The 18934-nt window shown below is 37.9% G+C and overlaps 1 protein-coding gene across 3 annotated transcripts; it reads right to left on the bottom strand.

Annotated features, from left to right (window-relative positions):
* Positions 1 to 1965: 1965 nt before the first annotated feature.
* LOC117301577 (cystathionine beta-synthase-like) lies at positions 1966 to 18515 on the bottom strand. Of its 3 annotated transcripts, none has more exons than XM_033785605.1 (13): positions 18416 to 18515; positions 15575 to 15748; positions 13685 to 13800; positions 12139 to 12273; positions 11223 to 11507; positions 10696 to 10787; positions 8943 to 9156; positions 8071 to 8176; positions 7590 to 7673; positions 5874 to 6008; positions 4628 to 4736; positions 3222 to 3306; positions 1966 to 2715 (listed from the first exon to the last, which is right to left on the bottom strand). In XM_033785605.1, exons 2-13 carry the CDS (start codon positions 15682 to 15684, stop codon positions 2612 to 2614), a joined length of 1575 nt encoding a protein of 524 aa, XP_033641496.1. In that variant the 5' UTR covers positions 15685 to 15748; positions 18416 to 18515; the 3' UTR covers positions 1966 to 2611. The 3 variants fall into 3 exon arrangements, with proteins under 3 accessions (XP_033641496.1, XP_033641497.1, XP_033641498.1); XM_033785606.1 differs by lacking the exon at positions 18416 to 18515 and adding an exon at positions 18270 to 18409; XM_033785607.1 differs by lacking the exon at positions 18416 to 18515 and adding an exon at positions 18077 to 18132.
* Positions 18516 to 18934: the final 419 nt, after the last annotated feature.

The raw sequence follows: 18934 nt of genomic DNA, 5'->3' as shown, positions 1-18934 counted from the left end.
ACAAGGGTGTTTTTTTCTTTTCTTTTATAAATATCTCGCAACTTCAACGACCAATTGAGCTCAAATTTTCACAGGTTTGTTATTTTATGCATTGAAGACTAGTCTTTGACAATTACCAATAGTGTCCATTGTCTTTAATTCACAACATCTGTATGAATATTGAATAATTTTGTAACATTAAATAAGTAGTCAAGCACAGCAAATGCCCATCAAAAAGGTACCACCAAACACCGTTCCAAATGAACCATCTATTTTTTTAGGCATGCATGGCGAGGTATCAACCTAATTCGATTTGCGATAGTGGCTGTGACTCTGTGAAGATGTTGGGAACTAGGTCTTGTTTATAGAGATAGAAATGGACGCCTAATAATAAAGACAACAATAACCACAACTCAATTAAGGATCAAGAGTTTAATAATAATGCCAATGCCAGGTGACAATTAATGTTACCATGCTCAAACAGAAGTAATAATATAAGTTCCATTCAATATGCGGAATAATGTAAATAAATAAACAAAGGAAAAACAAGTTGGTGAGGAACCATGAAGTCTAACAAATACATGTAGCATCTGAATACGAATTTTAGGATTGTAAAGGAACAGTTAATGATCTAATGTATAGACCATGTGAACTTTGTTAAGTGTGTGACCTTGTACACTCTAACTCTTTCAGTATTCTGGCAGGCACAATACTGCACAGGTCATAAGGGAAGTTTTGTTGTGCCCCTTTCGTCATATCAAAAGTTGATAAGAATTAGACAGTGCAATCTCCATAAAATATAAGATTTTATGATTTCTTCCATTAGGCTGTGTACTTATCGTGCCTGCAGGAAGTCCAGGCTCTGTGGCTCTTTTGTAAACATGTGATGTCACAGGTCACATAGTCTATAACAATAATAAATATATAATATCATAATCTGATAAAATCTTACTCTCTCTTTCTGTTGATGTCGTGTTTTCATCAAGGTACAGACAAAACTAATTCAGTTCATAATGTAATTTTTGCACTGTTCGTATACAGAGCGTGCTGACACATGCTTCTCCTATTCCTAAGTTGTTGACATTACCTGGTGAAGAGCGCCCTCTCTTGGTGATTGGCAGATAGTCTAAAGTTTCCAATTGGTTATTGTCAAAGACTAGTCTTCACAGTTGGTGTTTATTCAACGGATGCATAAAATAACAAACCTTTGAAAATTTGAGCTCAATTGGTCATCAAAGTTGCGAAATAATAATCAGAGAAAAAAACACCTTTGTCACACAAAGTTGTGTGCGTTAAGACGGTTGATTTCGTAACCTCAAGTTCTAAATTTTGAAATCAAATTCGTAGAAAGTTACTTCTTTCTCGAAAACTATGGCACTTCAGAGGGAGCCGTTTCTCACAATGTTTTATACAATCAACCTCTCCCCATTACTCGTCACCAAGAAAGAGTTTATTATTTTGAGTAATTACCAATAGTGTCCACTGCCTTTAAAGGCAAAGTATACCTTGGTTTTTGGAACCGTACCTTTGTTTCAATCCTGTTTAAATATAGATGCATACAATAAAACTAACTCTTGAAAGCTGCAGTTGTGACTACCAAACAATCAATACATGTATACTTTTACCTAAAGTTATGGTAGTCGAACTTTCTGACAAAAATAAAGTGTTTCCAAAAAGGCAATAATGTTTGATGAAATTAATTCTCGGATTTATAGGAACCATGCAGCCCATGATGACTGATCAAAGGTGTCCAGGGGTGGATTTCACAAAGAGTCTTAAAGGGAAGGTACACTATTCGTAGTTGTCAGAGACCAGTGTTCTCACTTGGTGTATGTATCTCAACATATGCATCAAATAACAAACCTGTGAAAATTTGAGCTCGGTTGGTCATCGGAGTTGAGAGAAAATGAAGAAAGGGGAAACACCCTTGTTGGACGAGTTTGTGTGCTTTCAGATAGGAATCAAAGACTTCTAGCTAGAAGTCTTTTATTATTTTAGTGAGAAATTACCTCTACTTCAAAATCTATGCTACTTCAGAGGGAGCTGTTTCTCACAACGTGTTATGCTATCAGCAGCTCTTCAATGCATCGTTACCAAGTCAGTTTTTAAGTTAATATCTGTTTTGAGTAGTTACCTAACGTGTACCTTTCCTTTAATAAGACAAATCTTTTCTCGAGTAGGGACGAGTTACTGGTACTAACTTTAGGACTGGCCTTAAGTTTGTAATTATAGCCCCTACTAGAGTTCTAGGACTTGTCACAATTTAGGACTATCTTTGTGAAATCGACCTCAGTGCCTTTTTGGGGACCTGAGCTCCATCCTCACACAAAATCCTATTGTACTTATGTCTTCCTAAATCATTATAATATAATTTAATGTAAATTATATCACTTTTCCTTGTGTGTGGTAAAAATAAAAGGAATGAATGAATGAAAGTAGATTGCTGTTGGTGTCACTAGAGACAGCAATGCCAAAAGGTGAATTGCACATGGCGTCGTTTGCCACCATCTTTGATGAAACGTGCACGCGTGATCATTGGCTGAGAGTCGTGCGCAGCGCATGCACTTTTCCAATGTTTATCATCAAATATGGCAGTCGATGACGCCATGTGCAAATCTATAATCACCTTGATTTACATAGCAGGCTGCTGGTGGTTAGTGACATGGTTCAATAGATCAATGCGTGTAGCGATGCCGACGATCACCTCTTTAGATGTATAACCCTCCTCACCTGAGTCTTAAAATGAGAACAACAAAAATAATTCAGTCAGGCGTTGAATTTCATCTCAATAATTATAAAAAATAGGACTTATAAAGCGCATTTTACAAAGATACAATGTGCTGGTATAAAGACGGCTACAAAAAAGAAGCAATTGTTAATTTCTACTTGAGCATTTCAAGGGCACAAAGTCAATGATAAGGGGGCATGGAGGCAATCGCTTTAGTTGACCTGAAGTTTCAGCTTCATTAGTGGTCAATTTAAAAAAAATAAAATAAAGTGAAAATCACAGGGCAATGTTTTCATGAGAGTCAAGTAAATCCGTTGTACAGGCAGAAATATTTATAGAAATTGTTTTCATAGATTTTTAAAAACTACCACACCTCCGCAAGCAATATTTTCAGAGGTGTGTTCTACCATTCTATAAACCATGTAGGTTAAAGACAATCTGTTGACATTTGTGTTTTGAGACATTCAAAAAGTACCCAGACCCTTTAAGCGAAAGTGTTTACATACATACTTACATAACTTTTGACTGTGTGTGATGAGCACAAAATGGTCATGATCCAAGATCCTGGAAAGCTGGCCAAGTGTGTTGTCAAGGGTCACCTAAAATGTTAAAGGTCACAAGTCTGTCACATTTTTCTGTTTGGGTAGCATATTTAAAAGAAGATTACAGAATTGGTGTTTGCTAACAAAATAGGTGCTGACAGTGTTAGTACTTTACGAAATCCACCATATACATAAACTGTAGAAGTTTGAGATAGTTCGGCCATCTGGTCACAAGAAATTCGTGAAAAAAACAAATACACATTTTGCATGACAACAATTCAGACAAAGAATAAATAAATCGCTAACTGAGCTTTAACCTCCAAAGTGGATATCAGTTTTATTTATTTCTCATAAAAATGGAATTTTAACAGAAATATTTCAAGAGATGTTTTCTACTACATGTGTCATCATCATTAGACCATAATGTAATTCTGTTATGTTCCTTTAACTGTTTTAATAAACTACTGAGACTCTCAACAACTCTACAAATTGAATGGCTAAAGATGATTAAACATTAAACACAAATTCAAAAACTAAAGTTAATTTGTTATAAATTCTTTTATTTTTTGTATTTTTGTGTTTTGTCTCAGTGCAGTGTTGATTCCTGGCCCCACTTTCAAAGAGCCGCTTAAAGGCAGTGGACACATTGGTATCTGTCAAAGACTAGTCTTCACAGTTGGTGTTTATTCAACGGATGCATAAAATAACAAACCTTTGAAAATTTGAGCTCAATTGGTCATCGAACTTGCGAGAGAATAATGCAATAAAAAATAACCCTTGTCACACAAAGTTCTGTGCGTTTAGATGGTTGATTTCGAGACCTCAAGTTCTAAACTTGAGGTCTTGAAATCAAATTCGTGGAAAATTACTTCTTTCTCGAAAACTACGTCACTTCAGAGGGAGCCGTTTCTCACAATGTTTTATACCATCAACCTCTCCCCATTACTCGTCACCAAGAAAGGTTTTATGCTAATAATTATTTTGAGTAAAATTACCAATAGTGTCCACTGCCTTTTAATCACAATAAACATATGCTTCCCAGAATAAGGTTACCAGCCAAAATAGAATTCCACATGTACCATTTGTAACTGGTATCCTAAAAAAGAAATTATTAGAAATTTTAAATGCAAAAAATAGTAAATGGCCCGACGTTTCGACCATAGCAGTCTTTCTCGAAGGCTAAATGACAGAACAACAAACATGAACAGAGTATAACATACTCGTAAGCAGTGAAGTGGAAAAACATGAATAGAGAGATAGTCAGAAAGCACAATGGAAAAAAAGCAAGAGGTAATCAATGAATAGCAACATTTTCTAAAGCAACATACATGTATTTTGTTTTGTTTGAAGCTTGATTTTACAAAAATAATCGTGTTACCTTCTGAAACTGCTTGTAGAGTACACCTTCCACTAGGGTTGATGGTTTAACACGTCCTGCAAGCATATGGGACATTAGACTTCCCAAGGTCACTACACCTTCAACAACCCTGGAAAAATAATCATCATCAATCAGAAATTAGTCTTGTAATAACAATTTGGGAGGCTAATTAACCTTACTCGCAGCTGAGAGCTGAATTGCAAAGGATGCGGATACACCGTGTTCGAGAAGCAGGCATGCAAGGGTGCTTTTGGCAGTCAGCCACATCGACCCATTATGACCACAGAGGACAGCCAGAGATCTAAAGTGTTTGATTTTTTTCTGGAGGGAGGAAAACCGAATGATCTTGAAAACCTTCATGGCACAGCAGAGAACCAATGCACAACTAAACTCACATGGCCCTGGCCGGGTATCGAACCAGGGTCACCTTGGTGAGAGGTGAGCACTTGTTGTTCTACATGTTTGTACCAAGTTGTTATTAACTTTGACTATCTTAAAGGGTTTTGATAACTTTTGTAAATCAAGTTTTTGGAGAATTTCCACACACTGTGAATGAAGATGTATGTAATATAGTTTACCTGTAGAAGTTTCAGCTTCATCGGTTGTCAAGTTTTTGAGAAAGAGGGTCAAAACCACAGTAAGCTTGGGCGATATCGATTTTATTTTATTCACGATATATCGCCGACAATATATTGCGATATTCGATATAATCGCGATTAATGAAATTTGACATCATCAGTCTTAAAACTCCAAGTGAAAGTTGTAGAAGAGACAGTCCTAGCGTAAGAGAGGTGTTCTAATGACCTATTCTTCTGGTTTTACTCCAAACCTATAGGGTGCAAGATGTCTCAGCTAGCAAATACATTGCGATATTTAATCGATATATCGATACATCGCGATATATCGATATTTCGATTAAAACCAAATCCATCCGATATCGAAATCGTGTCCAAATTAATATCGCGATATTCGATAATTATCGTGATATCGCCCAAGCTTAAACCACAGACCAATGTTTTCAGGCCAGTCTCGTAAGTCTGTTGTACATGCTAAAATCATTGTTTGGACAACAAATTATTTTTCTGAATTAGTTTTAAACTCATTTAAAAAAAAACACTAGCACCTCAGCAAGATACATTTTATGACTTTAAGGTAAGATTTCTACCATCATTATCTTCAAACCGTGTAAGTTTAATGCAAATCTGTGGATTCTTCTTCTATATAATTTTCTTTTCGAATGACTTACCCAGATTCATTAACGACAGGGAGCTGGTCGAATCCTTCCCTCTTCATGATGTTAATAGCTTCCTGGCACGTTACCTTGGGAGTAACTGTGATTGGAGACTCAATCTTCAGTACTGAAACCTTCAAATTCCACCACCTTCAAAAAAAAAACTCAATCAAAATCACACTCTTTAAAGGAATATGTTGCCTTGGATCGGTCGAGTTGGTCTTTGAAAAGCGTTCTGTAACCGTTTGTTTTAAAATGCATATGGTAGAAAGACTTTGTAAAAGTAGAATACAATGATCTACACAAATATGCCTTGAAATAGCGTGGTATTCTTTTTACCTCGACGACTAACACGGTCGGCCATTTATGGGAGTCAAGTTTTTGAAAACCGTGCAATTTTGAGTGATACTTATGTGGATCATTATATTCTACTTTTAAAACATCTGTCTAACCATATGCATTTCATAACAAACGGTTTCAAACGCTTTTTATAGACCAACTCGTCCGATCCAAGGCAAAGTTTTATAGTGCACTTATCTGCCAAACAAGGTACTCAAGGCGATGAGTATATACAAACTTTCAGAAAGATAGGTTTTATTACAGTGACTGATGAATTCTGAGACCCAACTGTGTAGCACCTTAAAAGGGTTCAGAAGGTGCTATGGCGCATACAGCAGCCACAGCCCCTTCTCCTTTTGATAAGTGCACTGGGTTCTTCTATATGCCTTACACAACATAAGGGACCAACGACTTTACGTCCCATCCGAGGGACAAAGCAATGGTTAAGTGTCTTGCTTACGGACACAAGTGCCACAGCTGGGGATTCAAACCTACACTCTACTGATCAGAAACACCAGAGTTTGAATTTGGTGCTCTTAACTGCTCGGCCAAGACACTTCTTTAATACTACACAAGCTCATCATATCACAATGCTCAAAACGATTCATGGAACATGTCCCAGCTACCTGTCTGACCTCATTACCCCTCTCCACATCTCCTCACCATACTAGCAGTACAAACTAAATCATTTGGTTCAAGGAACTCTCTACCCAGCCACATCCATTCTTCACCAAATATTGAACAGTTCAAGACCGAACTTAAAGGCAGTGGACACTATTGGTAATTACTCAAAATAATTACGTATTGGCATAAAACCTTTCTTGGCAATTAGTAATGGGGAGAGGTTGACAGTATAAAACTTTGTGAGAAAAGGCTCTCTCTGAAGTAATGTAGTTTTCGTGAAAAAAGTAATTTTCTGCGAACTTGATTTCGAGACCTCAGACTTAGAATTTTAGGTCTTGAAATCAAGCATCTCAAAGCACACAACTTCGTGTGACAGGGTTGTTTTTTCTTGCATTATTATCTCGCAACTTTGAAGACCGTTTGAGCTCAAGTTTTCACAGGTCTGTTATTTTATGCATGTGTTGAGATATACCAAGTGAGGAGACTGGTCTTTGACATTTACCAATAGTGTCCAGTGTCTTTAACCTATAGATACCATAGTGGCCATAAGCTACCAAAAGGCCCTTAGAGGCCACAAGAATCCATATATGTAGAGGTCAAAGTGAAGGTCATGTTCGCACATGAAATTGCCAATGTAAGTTTGTTATAATAGGCATAGTATCTCAATTTCTTAAACACAAGACTAATTATTATTATTTATTTTTTTCCAGTTCAAATTTAACATAAAGGGGGAAAATTGTCATTTATGAGGGAGATTGTGGAACATACCAGTGTTTCTCTGTGTTCTCTCCTTCATGTTCAACGTCCATGAAACCTTTTTGTACCATCCAGTCATCAGAGAGAAACTTGGTCCTGAAAGGGATCAAAAGGGGTCAAACATTTCAACCATAAAGTATAAAATCTCATAATTTAATTATTTTCCAAAAAGAGTATGGAATAATTGTAAAATTTACTTGAACTGAATAAAGCATTTTGAGAATCATTTCACTTCGAAGTATTGCGGTTATGGAAAAATATCTCAGTTTTATACCCCAAAATTTGAGTATGAGAAATGTTACTGTCTGAAACCTTTTTCAGATTGTGTATTAAAATTACGGATTATTCTTCCAGGGTGGCCTAAATCAGTCCAGATATCGAGCGATATCTCAAAATCGTTCTCTTTGAAAATGGCTGAACTAGTTTTGTATGGAAATTCCTACAGTCTTGAGCTACTACTAATCTTGAGCATATCTTTGCATCTTTAACTTACATGTAGTTTCTAACGGAGTCTGGTAAGATGACGACACATCGTTGACCATCAGTCAATGTTTGAGCTGCCCTTATAGCTACAGACATCGCTGCTCCACAACTTCCACCTAAAGATAATCAATGACAATATTTTTTAATAAAAATAAATAAGAAGATAGATTCATAATGTGCACTCCCCCAAAAAAAGAAAACGTCAATGACCAATGTGAAAATGAAGGATATAAAATACTTGTAGTTAAATTAAACCCAAGAAATTCTTTTTGAACAAGTCTGACTTTAAGTAGGATTTGAAACTTTGCATGGTGGAAATACGATATAGAAAGGTTTGCGGTAACACCATGTAATGACTATCTCTAATGAGTTGGGGTGGTTCTGTAAAGAACCGTTGGTTTTAACTCGAGGTTTCGATCAGTATGCTCTGATTGTCTTCTGGAGAAAGCTGGACTCTGATGCTGCATGCTGCTTAAGTACTGTGGAGGCGGATTAGCTAAAGTCTGACTTTAGTTCCCTCATGAAGCTGTCGAGAGATGGTATTTTGCAAAATGTGACGGGATCTTATTCCACATGGCAGGAGTTGCTTGTCCTGGTCACTGGGTCAATAACATTCCTGTAATCATTCTCAGCTCCCTGGGGAGTATACAGCTCTAAGCAGCCCCTCCATAGTCTATTAGGTTATCATCCACTAGGAGCCTAGCTTGTAGAGCAGAATGCATCACCTTCCAAACTTGACCGCTCGGCCATGACACACCCAAACCAAAACTCAAACATTATAACTGAATAAATCATAGTAAATGTTTGTTAGTTGATAATCTACAGACCAATATTTTGTTAATTCTAAATAATTTCATTGTTGAAATTGGTAAATGTTCTTACCACATAGAAGTCCTTCCTCCCTGATCAACTTCCTAGCCATTAAGAACGATTCTTTATCATCACATTTGTCCCAGTCGTTGGGGACTTTATGATCCAACACAGTAGGAATGAAGTCATATCCAATACCCTCTACCTCGTAGGAGACTGTAGGGTCCGTCGGCTTATCGAAGAAGGGCGGTTCCAAGGTTGAGCCATGTGGATCAAATGATACAATCTGAAAAAACACATGGTGGTTGATTAGTTGAACACTCTTTAAAGCCATTGGACACTTTCGGTAAACAGTATTGTCCAAAGGCCCACACTTTGTGTATCACAACTTTACAACAAACCTGTGAAAATTGAGGCTCAATTGGTCATCGGAGTCGGGAGAAAATAACGGGAAAACCCACCCTTGTTTCCGCACGTCTAACCGTGTCATGACACGTATTTAAAATTAATCCGTAATACTCGATATCGAGAATTGATAATTGTTTTAATGTTTTCTCAAAAAGTAAAGCATTTTATGGAATAATATTTCAAGAGAAGTCTTTCACCATTACCTTCTGTAAGCCCTGTAAGTTATTTGTAAATCTGTGAACTTTTTCCTTTTTTTCTGTTCCGAAAGTGTATTATGGCTTTAAAGGCAGTGGACACTATTGGTGATTACTCAAAATAATTGTTAGCATAAAACCTTACTTTGTAACAAGTAATTGGGAGAGGTTGATAGTACAAAACATTGTGAGAAACTGCTCCCTCTGAAGTGCAAAGTAGTTTTCGAGAAAGAAGTAATTTTCCTAAAATTTGATTTCGAGACCTCAAGTTTAGAATTTGAGGTCTCGAAATCAAGAATATGAAAGCACACAACTTCGACAAGGGTGTTTTTTCTTTCATTATTATCGCGCAATTTCGACGACCGATTGAGCTCAAATTTTCACAGGTTGGTTATTTTATGTATATGTTGAGATACACCAAGTGAGAAGACTGGTCTTTGACAATTACCAAAAATGTCCAATGTCTTTAATAATAACAATAATACATCTATAGGGATTTATAAGTGGGATTTGAGGCATTACATTCAGTCTCCTGACAATGTTTCTAGCTAGAGCAGGCTAGTCGAAACGTTGAAACTATTACCACAGGCCTGATACGTCACAGAGGCAATAAAAGGCGACAGCTCCGTGCCCCCTGGTCATTCCCTTGTTGCCCTTGAAATGCTCTAGTAGACATTTACAACTTCATCATAGGGTGCCCTGTACCAAGGAGAAAATGATGTGGTTCCCTTGCCCTTTCAAAAACGAAGCATACAGGTTTGTTACCACTCAAGAGCTTACTCTACAGTCTATTCTATTCAGCCTATGTCGCTCCACTGCAGGAGGAAGGCCTCTTCATCATTGTTCCATTTTGATCTTTCCTGTGCGCGTCGCATCCATGTGACGGTTCCAAACTCTGTGATGTCGTCCATCCAATGCCTGCTTGGTCTGCCTCTACGTCTCGTATGTGTTCTTGGGGTCCATTCCGTAATGCAATGTGTCCATCTTTTGTCATGGCGCAAAGTAGTACAGTAGTGAAGTAAATAAGGAGAAAACCCTATTCCACTACTTAGCGAAAGTAGTAATTAATGAGGTAGAGTTCTTTTTTTAGAAATGAGAAAAGTCTCTGTGAAATGAGCAGGATACTAGTAACTTTAGTCCAGTGAGTATAATTTTGTTGTGAGTAGCTACTTTTTGTGCCTAAGCTGCTCTATGAATCTGGGCCCAGATAGTAAATAGTTTACCTGTATTTTGGGGTTTAGTTGTTTCAGTTTGCGTCCAATACCAGTCATCGTGCCACCAGTTCCAGAGCCCATTACTACCATATCAAGCTTACCTAAATAATGATTATAAGTAGAAGTTCAAATTTAATTTTAATAAGAATTAAAATAAATAGCTGTTGATAATCATAAAATAAAATAAAAAGTTCTTATGAAGTGCATTTCACAATTAACGACTCAATGAGCTTTACATTAGTGCCCTGGTGGCCATTGGTACAATTAACATTAAATCTTTCTCAGCTCCCTGTGGAGTATACAAACCAGGCAACCGTATAGCTCCAAAGACCTTTTCATACACATTATCAACCTCTACCTTCACAGGTACCCATTTATACTCCTGGGTGAAGAGAAGCAATTTTGGTAAAGTATCTTACTCAAAGACACATGACATGACTAGAGTCAATCACACTACAACTTCTGTATGCATGCCATCCTTAACATCACTTAACAACCACAGCAGACTTTTGATCCTGCCCTAACATAACACTAACCATCACACTGGTCCCAAATCTCCTGCCCAGTAGTATCATAATGGGCCAACGGGTTCCCTTCATTCCTGTACTGATCCAATATAATAGAGTTGGGGATTTCCCTGTTCAGCCTCTGAGCGACGCTGATATGAGATTCAGGGGCATCGAAGCGAGCCGATGTCGGCGTACGAACAATCTCAGCGCCAAGAGCTCGTAGGACGTATACTTTCTCGCTACTCATTTTCTCTGGCATGACGATGATACAACGGTAGCCTTTAACGGCTGCAGCCAAGGCTAAGCCAATACCTTCAAAAATAAGGAAATATGTACACATTAAAGGCAAAGTACTCCTTTAGTTTTTGGAAACTTTTGAATGTATTTATTCTCTATACATCACAATAAAAATAGCATGTGGTTCAAACATTTTATTTCAAAAGAGAGTTGCCTTTTAAAGAGATCGCCGAAAGTCAATCTCAGAAGCGTTCTGACAAAGCACTTCTTAGATTCAAATTTTTGCGGATACAAACTTATATGTTTCCATACTACAAATTGCTTTAAAGTGAAACATTTCACAAAATGCTTTATACTTTTGAAAGCTACAGTAGGTTTCTTACCAAAAGTTTTAATTGCCCTTAAAAAGGGGGTTGGGTCACAATGGACCCTTTTCATGAAACATGCTAAATTACATTCTCACATGCGCACAGCCCCTGTTGGTTGGCAAGCACCAGAGAGTTGTGCACTAAGCAGACGCACAATCACGTCTGCGTCATGCAGCCATTAGCCGTGCACAAAACAGCGTGATGTTCCTCATTTTTGCCAACCAAAATGATAGTGAGCACGCGCTACAGTATGTGCAATTTACATATTTCATGAAAAGGTCCATTACAGTCCATAATGAAACACAAGTACTCTAAACTCGTAATGGCTTTATACCTACCAGTATTCCCGGAAGTAGGTTCGATCAAAGTAGACCCTGGTTTCAGGACTCCTTTCCTCTCTGCTTCTTCAATCATACGAAGAGCTATCCGATCTTTAACGCTCCCACCGGCGTTGAAAAACTCACACTTAGCCACTGAGGATTTTAAAAAACCAAGGAAAACAAATGTCAGTCTCTATCAATCAATCAATCGTATTATTTATATGCCACCATATTCAAACGATCCTTGCTCATAGCGCCGTACAGTAAGCTCATTGTGAACAGGTGAGATTTCATTGACATTTTCAAAATCTGTATTGTAGATGATTGTTAAGTGTTGATAGGAAGACTGTTCCATATCCTGGCAGCAACAGCAAAGGGGCAGTCACCCCAACTGCTTCTAGGAATGAATAATGCAGATTTGTCCGAACTGGAGCGCAAGGTATTTAGATGTTTTATGTAAGGTCAGAACTTGGTCAGGTATGCTGGACCACAGGAATTCAGACACACGAGCAGCAAGATCTTGATTACATTTGTGTCTCAATTGGAAGCCAGTGCAACTCCCATAGGATACATGTACATGTAGGTGTTACGTGGTCAAAATTTCCTTGCACAGACGATTAACCGAGCTGCCCAATTTGCTCCAGACAACATGGACGATGACTAGGGCAAACTAGTTAAAACATTGAGACCATTCAAGAACTCACACCGTGGTAGTGAAAGTAATAATGAGGAATCACCTCAAGGCTGAATCCACTAAGTAAAAGGGGTAACAGTATGTTAGTTTTTGCATCAGGGATAATTATAAAGACTATAATCTTGTTTGCTTTACCCAGGCATATTGCTGTAACTTCACCAAAAAAGAGGAAATTCACCAAAATAGAGGGGGGGGGGAACCCCACATTCAGCATCCTGAATCCAATTCAATTCAATTAAAAAAACTTTAATCATCCTTAACAAGCAATTACATCAGTTGATCAGCTCCATATATACATTGTATAAACAAAATGACAAAAAACCTAACCCTAATCCTTTTGACAAATGTCCAGAATGCCCCCAGTTTAAAAAAAAAAATCCTGGGGAAAAGCCTGCAAACTTTCATTCTCACCTGCTAACCAGAATAAATTCTCTTATTTTTGAAACACAAGGTTATTATCAATTTAACTTACATTAAGCTTGGGCAACACTTCCTTTTTTTCACCCTTGATTAGTCTTCAAGAATAATATATCGCAATATTCGATGATATCGTGATTAGTTTTTTAAGTCACCAAAATTCAATATCTCAGAGAGCAACATATAAAAGCAACTTTCATAATTACTTCAGTTCAGTCGTGTTAATTTCAGGTTTTACTGTTTACTTATGGGGTGAAAACTGGGGCCTATTAGGCCACGTCCGAATTGGTGGCTACGGCTGCGGCTATGACCGTTGTCAGGGGTGTTGCTAAGGGCGTCCTATACTTCAATGCATGAAGATGCGGTGATCCGGCCGTAGCCGTAGCCGTAGCCACCAAATCAGATACGGCCATACTCACACTCACATTTAAAGTGTCTACTACTTCTACTTACATAATTCACATTTCAGTCCTGCACTCTTTCCGATGTTGTTAATTCGCACCAGAGGGGTGTGACCAATCATCTTCAGAATATTCGGGAGGATTTTCTTCCGGATCTCTCGAATTTCTCTGCAGAAATAAATGACAGGGAATTAAATTCATTATAATCTTACTCACTTTTCAAGTTTCAAGGCACTAGTCATCTTTGACTCCAGCAAATTCTTGCTGAAAGTCTTGCAACCTTAGTGGCAAGTTGTAATTATGTACATTTATAACTAGCCTTTGAAAGAATCTGCTGTGGTTGAAACATCGAAACATCAGGACATCTGAAACACGGCCTACATGTATCTGAAACATGCGCACAGCAGTAATGCGATGGCCTAAACTGATTTGTTGGATCAGAACATACACTTATAGCGACAGGTCTCACTGCACAGAAGAATACAAAATATGACATTAATTTATTCAAATATTATTCAAAACATTATAAACCATCAGATGGGCCACACCTTGTGATCTGGTCAACCGAGCAAAACTAACAAAACAAACTAAAATTTTGAAACTCAAGAGGAAAAAAAATACTGCGCTCCTTCAAGAGGACAATTCAAGAGCGAAATTCAAGGTCTGTTATTGTATACCATAAATCATTTTGGTAAACAGTTTGCAATCAGTTAGTTGTACCTTCTCACATCTTTAAAAAAAGATAAGAGAATTTAAAATGGCAATGTTTTTGACTAAACAGGGTGTTTTAGTATAGACAACGGAAGTTTTGTATCTTTAAAAAGGTTACATTTCAGATAGCCCTTCTAAACAAGAGGGTCAAATGTCTTTTTGAGTCCCGGTATGCCTGTGTTTTCCATATCAAATAGTCCAAATACTGAGTAAGGTCGAAGGCTAAAGTTTGATCCTCGCACTTTTTGAAAACTTTTGTATCTTTTTTTGAAATCAAGTTAAAGTACCAAGTTGAAGTGTGAACACCATGATAAGTTACTGTTATCACCACTTAATGTCATCAGAATATAGTGATATAGCTGTTATTTGTAAACATATACAGTAGACTCTCGTTATAAAAAAGTCGCTGGGACTAGCCAAATTACCTCTTTATATAGGAGTGAGGACGGCAAAACAAAAACACAAATCAGAAATGAGATTTGGGATCGAAAAGTACTTTTTATAAGCAGAATTTCTTTTTAACAGTGTCTGTAACTAAAGCCCACTGATAAAAATGGTGTTTTTGTTTAAAATTGTTGACTACAAACTAAACTTAACAGGGAATGTGTACGTTTGGTTTGGTTATCACTCTTGAAATTAACTGCAATAAAAAGTTACTTGTTAGAAGAATCAGCAGCTTTTGATAATGATTCTCAAAAAGCTTTAGGCCCTAGATACATTGTGTAAAGCATTATCTGAGTTTTTATCCCCCCAAATTTTGCAACCGAGGTCAAGCGTTTGACAAGACGTTTTTCATATTGTGGTTTCCAACATGTCCGATGATAAGTTATTCTTCATGGATGGACATTTATCGTCCTGGATTTTCAGCGTTATTTAATCTATTAATACTTGTCATAGCCTTTTCAGCGTCGAGACAAGGTGAGAAGACAATGAAGAAATTTAAGTTTTTAGAAGTGGGAGGAAAACCCCACAGAATTGTTCGAGGGAAAACCTCAGTAGGGACTGAAAACCCAATCCACATAGTACCCCCCGTAGGATTCGACCCGGGGTCCCCACAGACTGAGTGGAAGGCGAGGCAAGACACCACTGTTCAACCTGACTTTTATCGAAAGTGTAACCTTTTTTTGCAAGCTAACTGTACCTCGAACCAAGTACTTTTTATTGCCATTAATGTTAAGAGTGGCTACCATACGTGTTAACAACAAGCTCCATTTCCTTCTTCTATACTTACTCATTAGATTCATGACGATGTGGGCTTGACTTGGGATCAACACCAAGATGCCAAGTGCATTTAGATGGAAGATCAGGCGCAATCCAAGATGTCGTCTCCTTGATAGACATTTTTCTTAAAGTTAGGACGTTGGCTCAAAGTCAAACTTCTTTTCTGCTTTCAAAGCTGCTAACCCTAAAATGAGTAAAGGATAACATACACTGTATTTGTGATAAATTGAAACAAATCAAATTTTCATAACTAATATCATCTTTAATTAAGGACCTTACATGTAAATGCACTGCTGACAGATCATCATAACCAATCATAGGTGAAATTAATGTTTGCATACCACAATTGGAACACCTTATTAAAGGACAGAAGACCTACCAACAGCCAGGCATGCAACTGCCCGTTGAAAAAAAAAAAAGGAAAATTTTCAAAGGCACAGCGCAAGTGCGGAGCGAGGCAGCAGAAACGCCGCGGGACATGATACCCACAATGGTACCCTAGAAAATTTTGAGGTTTATTATGCTCTTAGGTTCATTTTTGGCTTATTTTACATGATTGTAGTTATACACTGTTGTTGCCAGGCATATATTAGGCTATACAAAAAAAATCCGAAAAAAAAAACGGGGAAAAAACATGTTTTTTTTCTTTTTTTTTCTTTTTCTTCATGTTAAAAAAAAAAAAAAAACGGTATTCCACGGAAACGCGGGCGAGTTGCATGACTGAACAGGCTCTCCAGATACTGCACAAAACGAGACAGGGTCACATTGCCTTACCAGTAGAGGGAACTCCTTCAGGCGCTCCAACGCCTGTCACGACACCTTCACTCCAAACAATCCATACCAACAAGGACTGCTACAAATTCAGTTTTCTACCCAACACCATTAAACACTGGAACAAACTTCCGTTCAACTTAACTACCATTCAAGACAACAAAGCTTTCAAAACAGCTGCTCTCGAGCCGACTAAATAACATAGAATAGAACTATATCCAGATCCGGATAAAACAAGATCCACATAAATAGCCAAAAAAATTGAGTTGAAATTGTATACCTTCTTTTAGTTTTACCTCTAGCCGAAGATTAATTAAAATTAATACAAGTTTATGACGGGATCTCAAGGCACTGCTGTACAGCCTGTACAAAAACAGCGCCAATCATGCAAAGAGTAAGACAATACGACTTACCTCCAATCCAATGATACAAAAGACTGACACATATTCATAATAAAAATATTATACACATAATGAATGTTTATGAGTGCAATGGTGCGAATATGTTCATGAGTTGAAAGATGGAATGTTCTATTCAACGAGGCGGAGCCGAGTTGAATGGAACATTCCAGCTTTCAACGAATGAACATATTCGCACCATTGCACGAATGAAAAACATTCATTATTTGTTTTATATAACATCCAAGTAGAACTTTGTCATTTTGATTGAAAGATACAACTTTCAAAACAAACAATTTCAACTGTAGAAGCCGAATGCTAGTAATTTTACTATGCCTTCTTGCAGTAACACCTGCTGCGTTACCAAAGACACGCGCACGCAGTGATGTTTTTACTCAGCTTTTTCGTTCCATCCGAAAAGTACCATTGCACGCTGCCAGCGTGCAATGGTACTTTTCGGATGGAACGAAAAAGCATGGTGAGTGACTCAGCATGCAATGGTACTTTTATTTGCTTTCACGTGACGGACAATCCTCCAATCAAATGGCAAGGATCTGCTTGGGTGTTATATAAAAATTTATAACCCTCCATCCTCCCAAATGGGCGGAGGAAGGAGCTAGAGCCAGCAACAATAGAAAAGGAATACTCAGACTCAGTCAGCAGAGCCTGAACTAAATTTTATTTTATAAAAATTTAAAACATAGTCATAGTGTATAGGATTTGAGGCATTGCATGGTGAGGTATCAATGTATATTTGGTTTGCGGTAACACCATGTGCGTATCTACTTGCCAGGTAGAGTTGTTCTTAGGGAACTGTCTTGCTTTATTCTACTACCGCGGAGTAGATAATCGGAGGTTCGGGTGGATGGTATAGAAATTAGACTGGACTACTACTTTAGCTTATAATAGGATTGTAATTAACTGTACTGCCGCGGAGTCAGTTCTGAATTGGCCCAACGTTTCGACTAGCTTGCTATAGTCATAGTCATGGTTAAAAACATGGTTAAAAACAAAATTTTTTTTTATTTTTTTTAATGTTTTTTTGTTAACCACTATGACGTCAGTCTCCTGACGATGACTTTACTTTTGGCAAGCTAGTCGAAACGTTGGGCCAATTCAGAACTGACTCCGCGGCAGTACAGTTAATTACGATCCTATAAGCTAAAGTAGTAGTCCAGTCTAATTTCTATACCATCCGCCCTGGTAAAAAAGCAGGACAGTTCTTTTCAGAACTGAGAAGTCTCCCGAACCTCCGATTATCTACTCCGCGGTAGTAGAATAAAGCAAGACAGTTTCCCTAAGAACAGTAATTGAAATCAGGATCATAGAAGTAAAAAAATAACCATGAAATAACTGAGCAAGATGGACCACCGTTATGCCATTATGGTCAGCGGGTACGTCAGGAGTGTTTTCTCGCTGATCGCTCAGACACCCCAGCCCGCAACACACCCACACCACACCTCCAACAGATTGCCCAATAACATGGCTCAGAGGTTAGGAGCCATGCCTTTTTATATAATTTTGATAGTCAAATACCTGTTCTGCGGGAGACGATGTTTTCTGTTGTAAAACCTGTCAAGATGTGTTGATCAGTTTGTAATCACTGCCGAGTCACTGATAAACAACATAAGAATGCGGAACAGCCAACAAAGGAGATAAACAACTCCAGATTAAATACCAACCTTTGTACGGCGATGATACGATAAGGCGAGAGGAGAGATTTTTGCAGCGTGGTGGTGGCGGGCGACCGTGTTCAACAACCGGAACCCTGCATTGATGATGCAAAACTAACACGACGACGACATTAGTATTGATTCAAGACGTTGTTTTCCATTATCACACAACTATGCGCGTGTAGTGTGTTTAGTGTGGTTGTTTCCAACTCCACGAGAACGTCCTGTTTCAAGACTAGGACGACTTACGTTGTGTCTGGTGGATCGACTCCCTCCCAAAAACGATCCCAAGTTATCGATACATATCAGCAGCAGGGGCCAAAAATTAACAAAGCTGAAAAATACTGCTTAGCAAGAATAGATGACTTTGTTGAGCAAGAAATGAGCGGGTACCGGTGGCAAAAGTATCAACTTACTTTATGTGATGTTGGCTGGTAACTTATTTTTCCTAACTAAGCATGATTTTTCTGTGGTTAGCAAGTATGCCTTAACCAAGTTTTCCACGTAAGAATCGATTATTATGTAAGG

Source organism: Asterias rubens, chromosome 17 (genome assembly GCF_902459465.1).
Source record: "Asterias rubens chromosome 17, eAstRub1.3, whole genome shotgun sequence".
Lineage (NCBI taxonomy): Eukaryota > Metazoa > Echinodermata > Asteroidea > Forcipulatida > Asteriidae > Asterias > Asterias rubens.
This window is presented reverse-complemented; position numbering and strand designations above follow the sequence as displayed.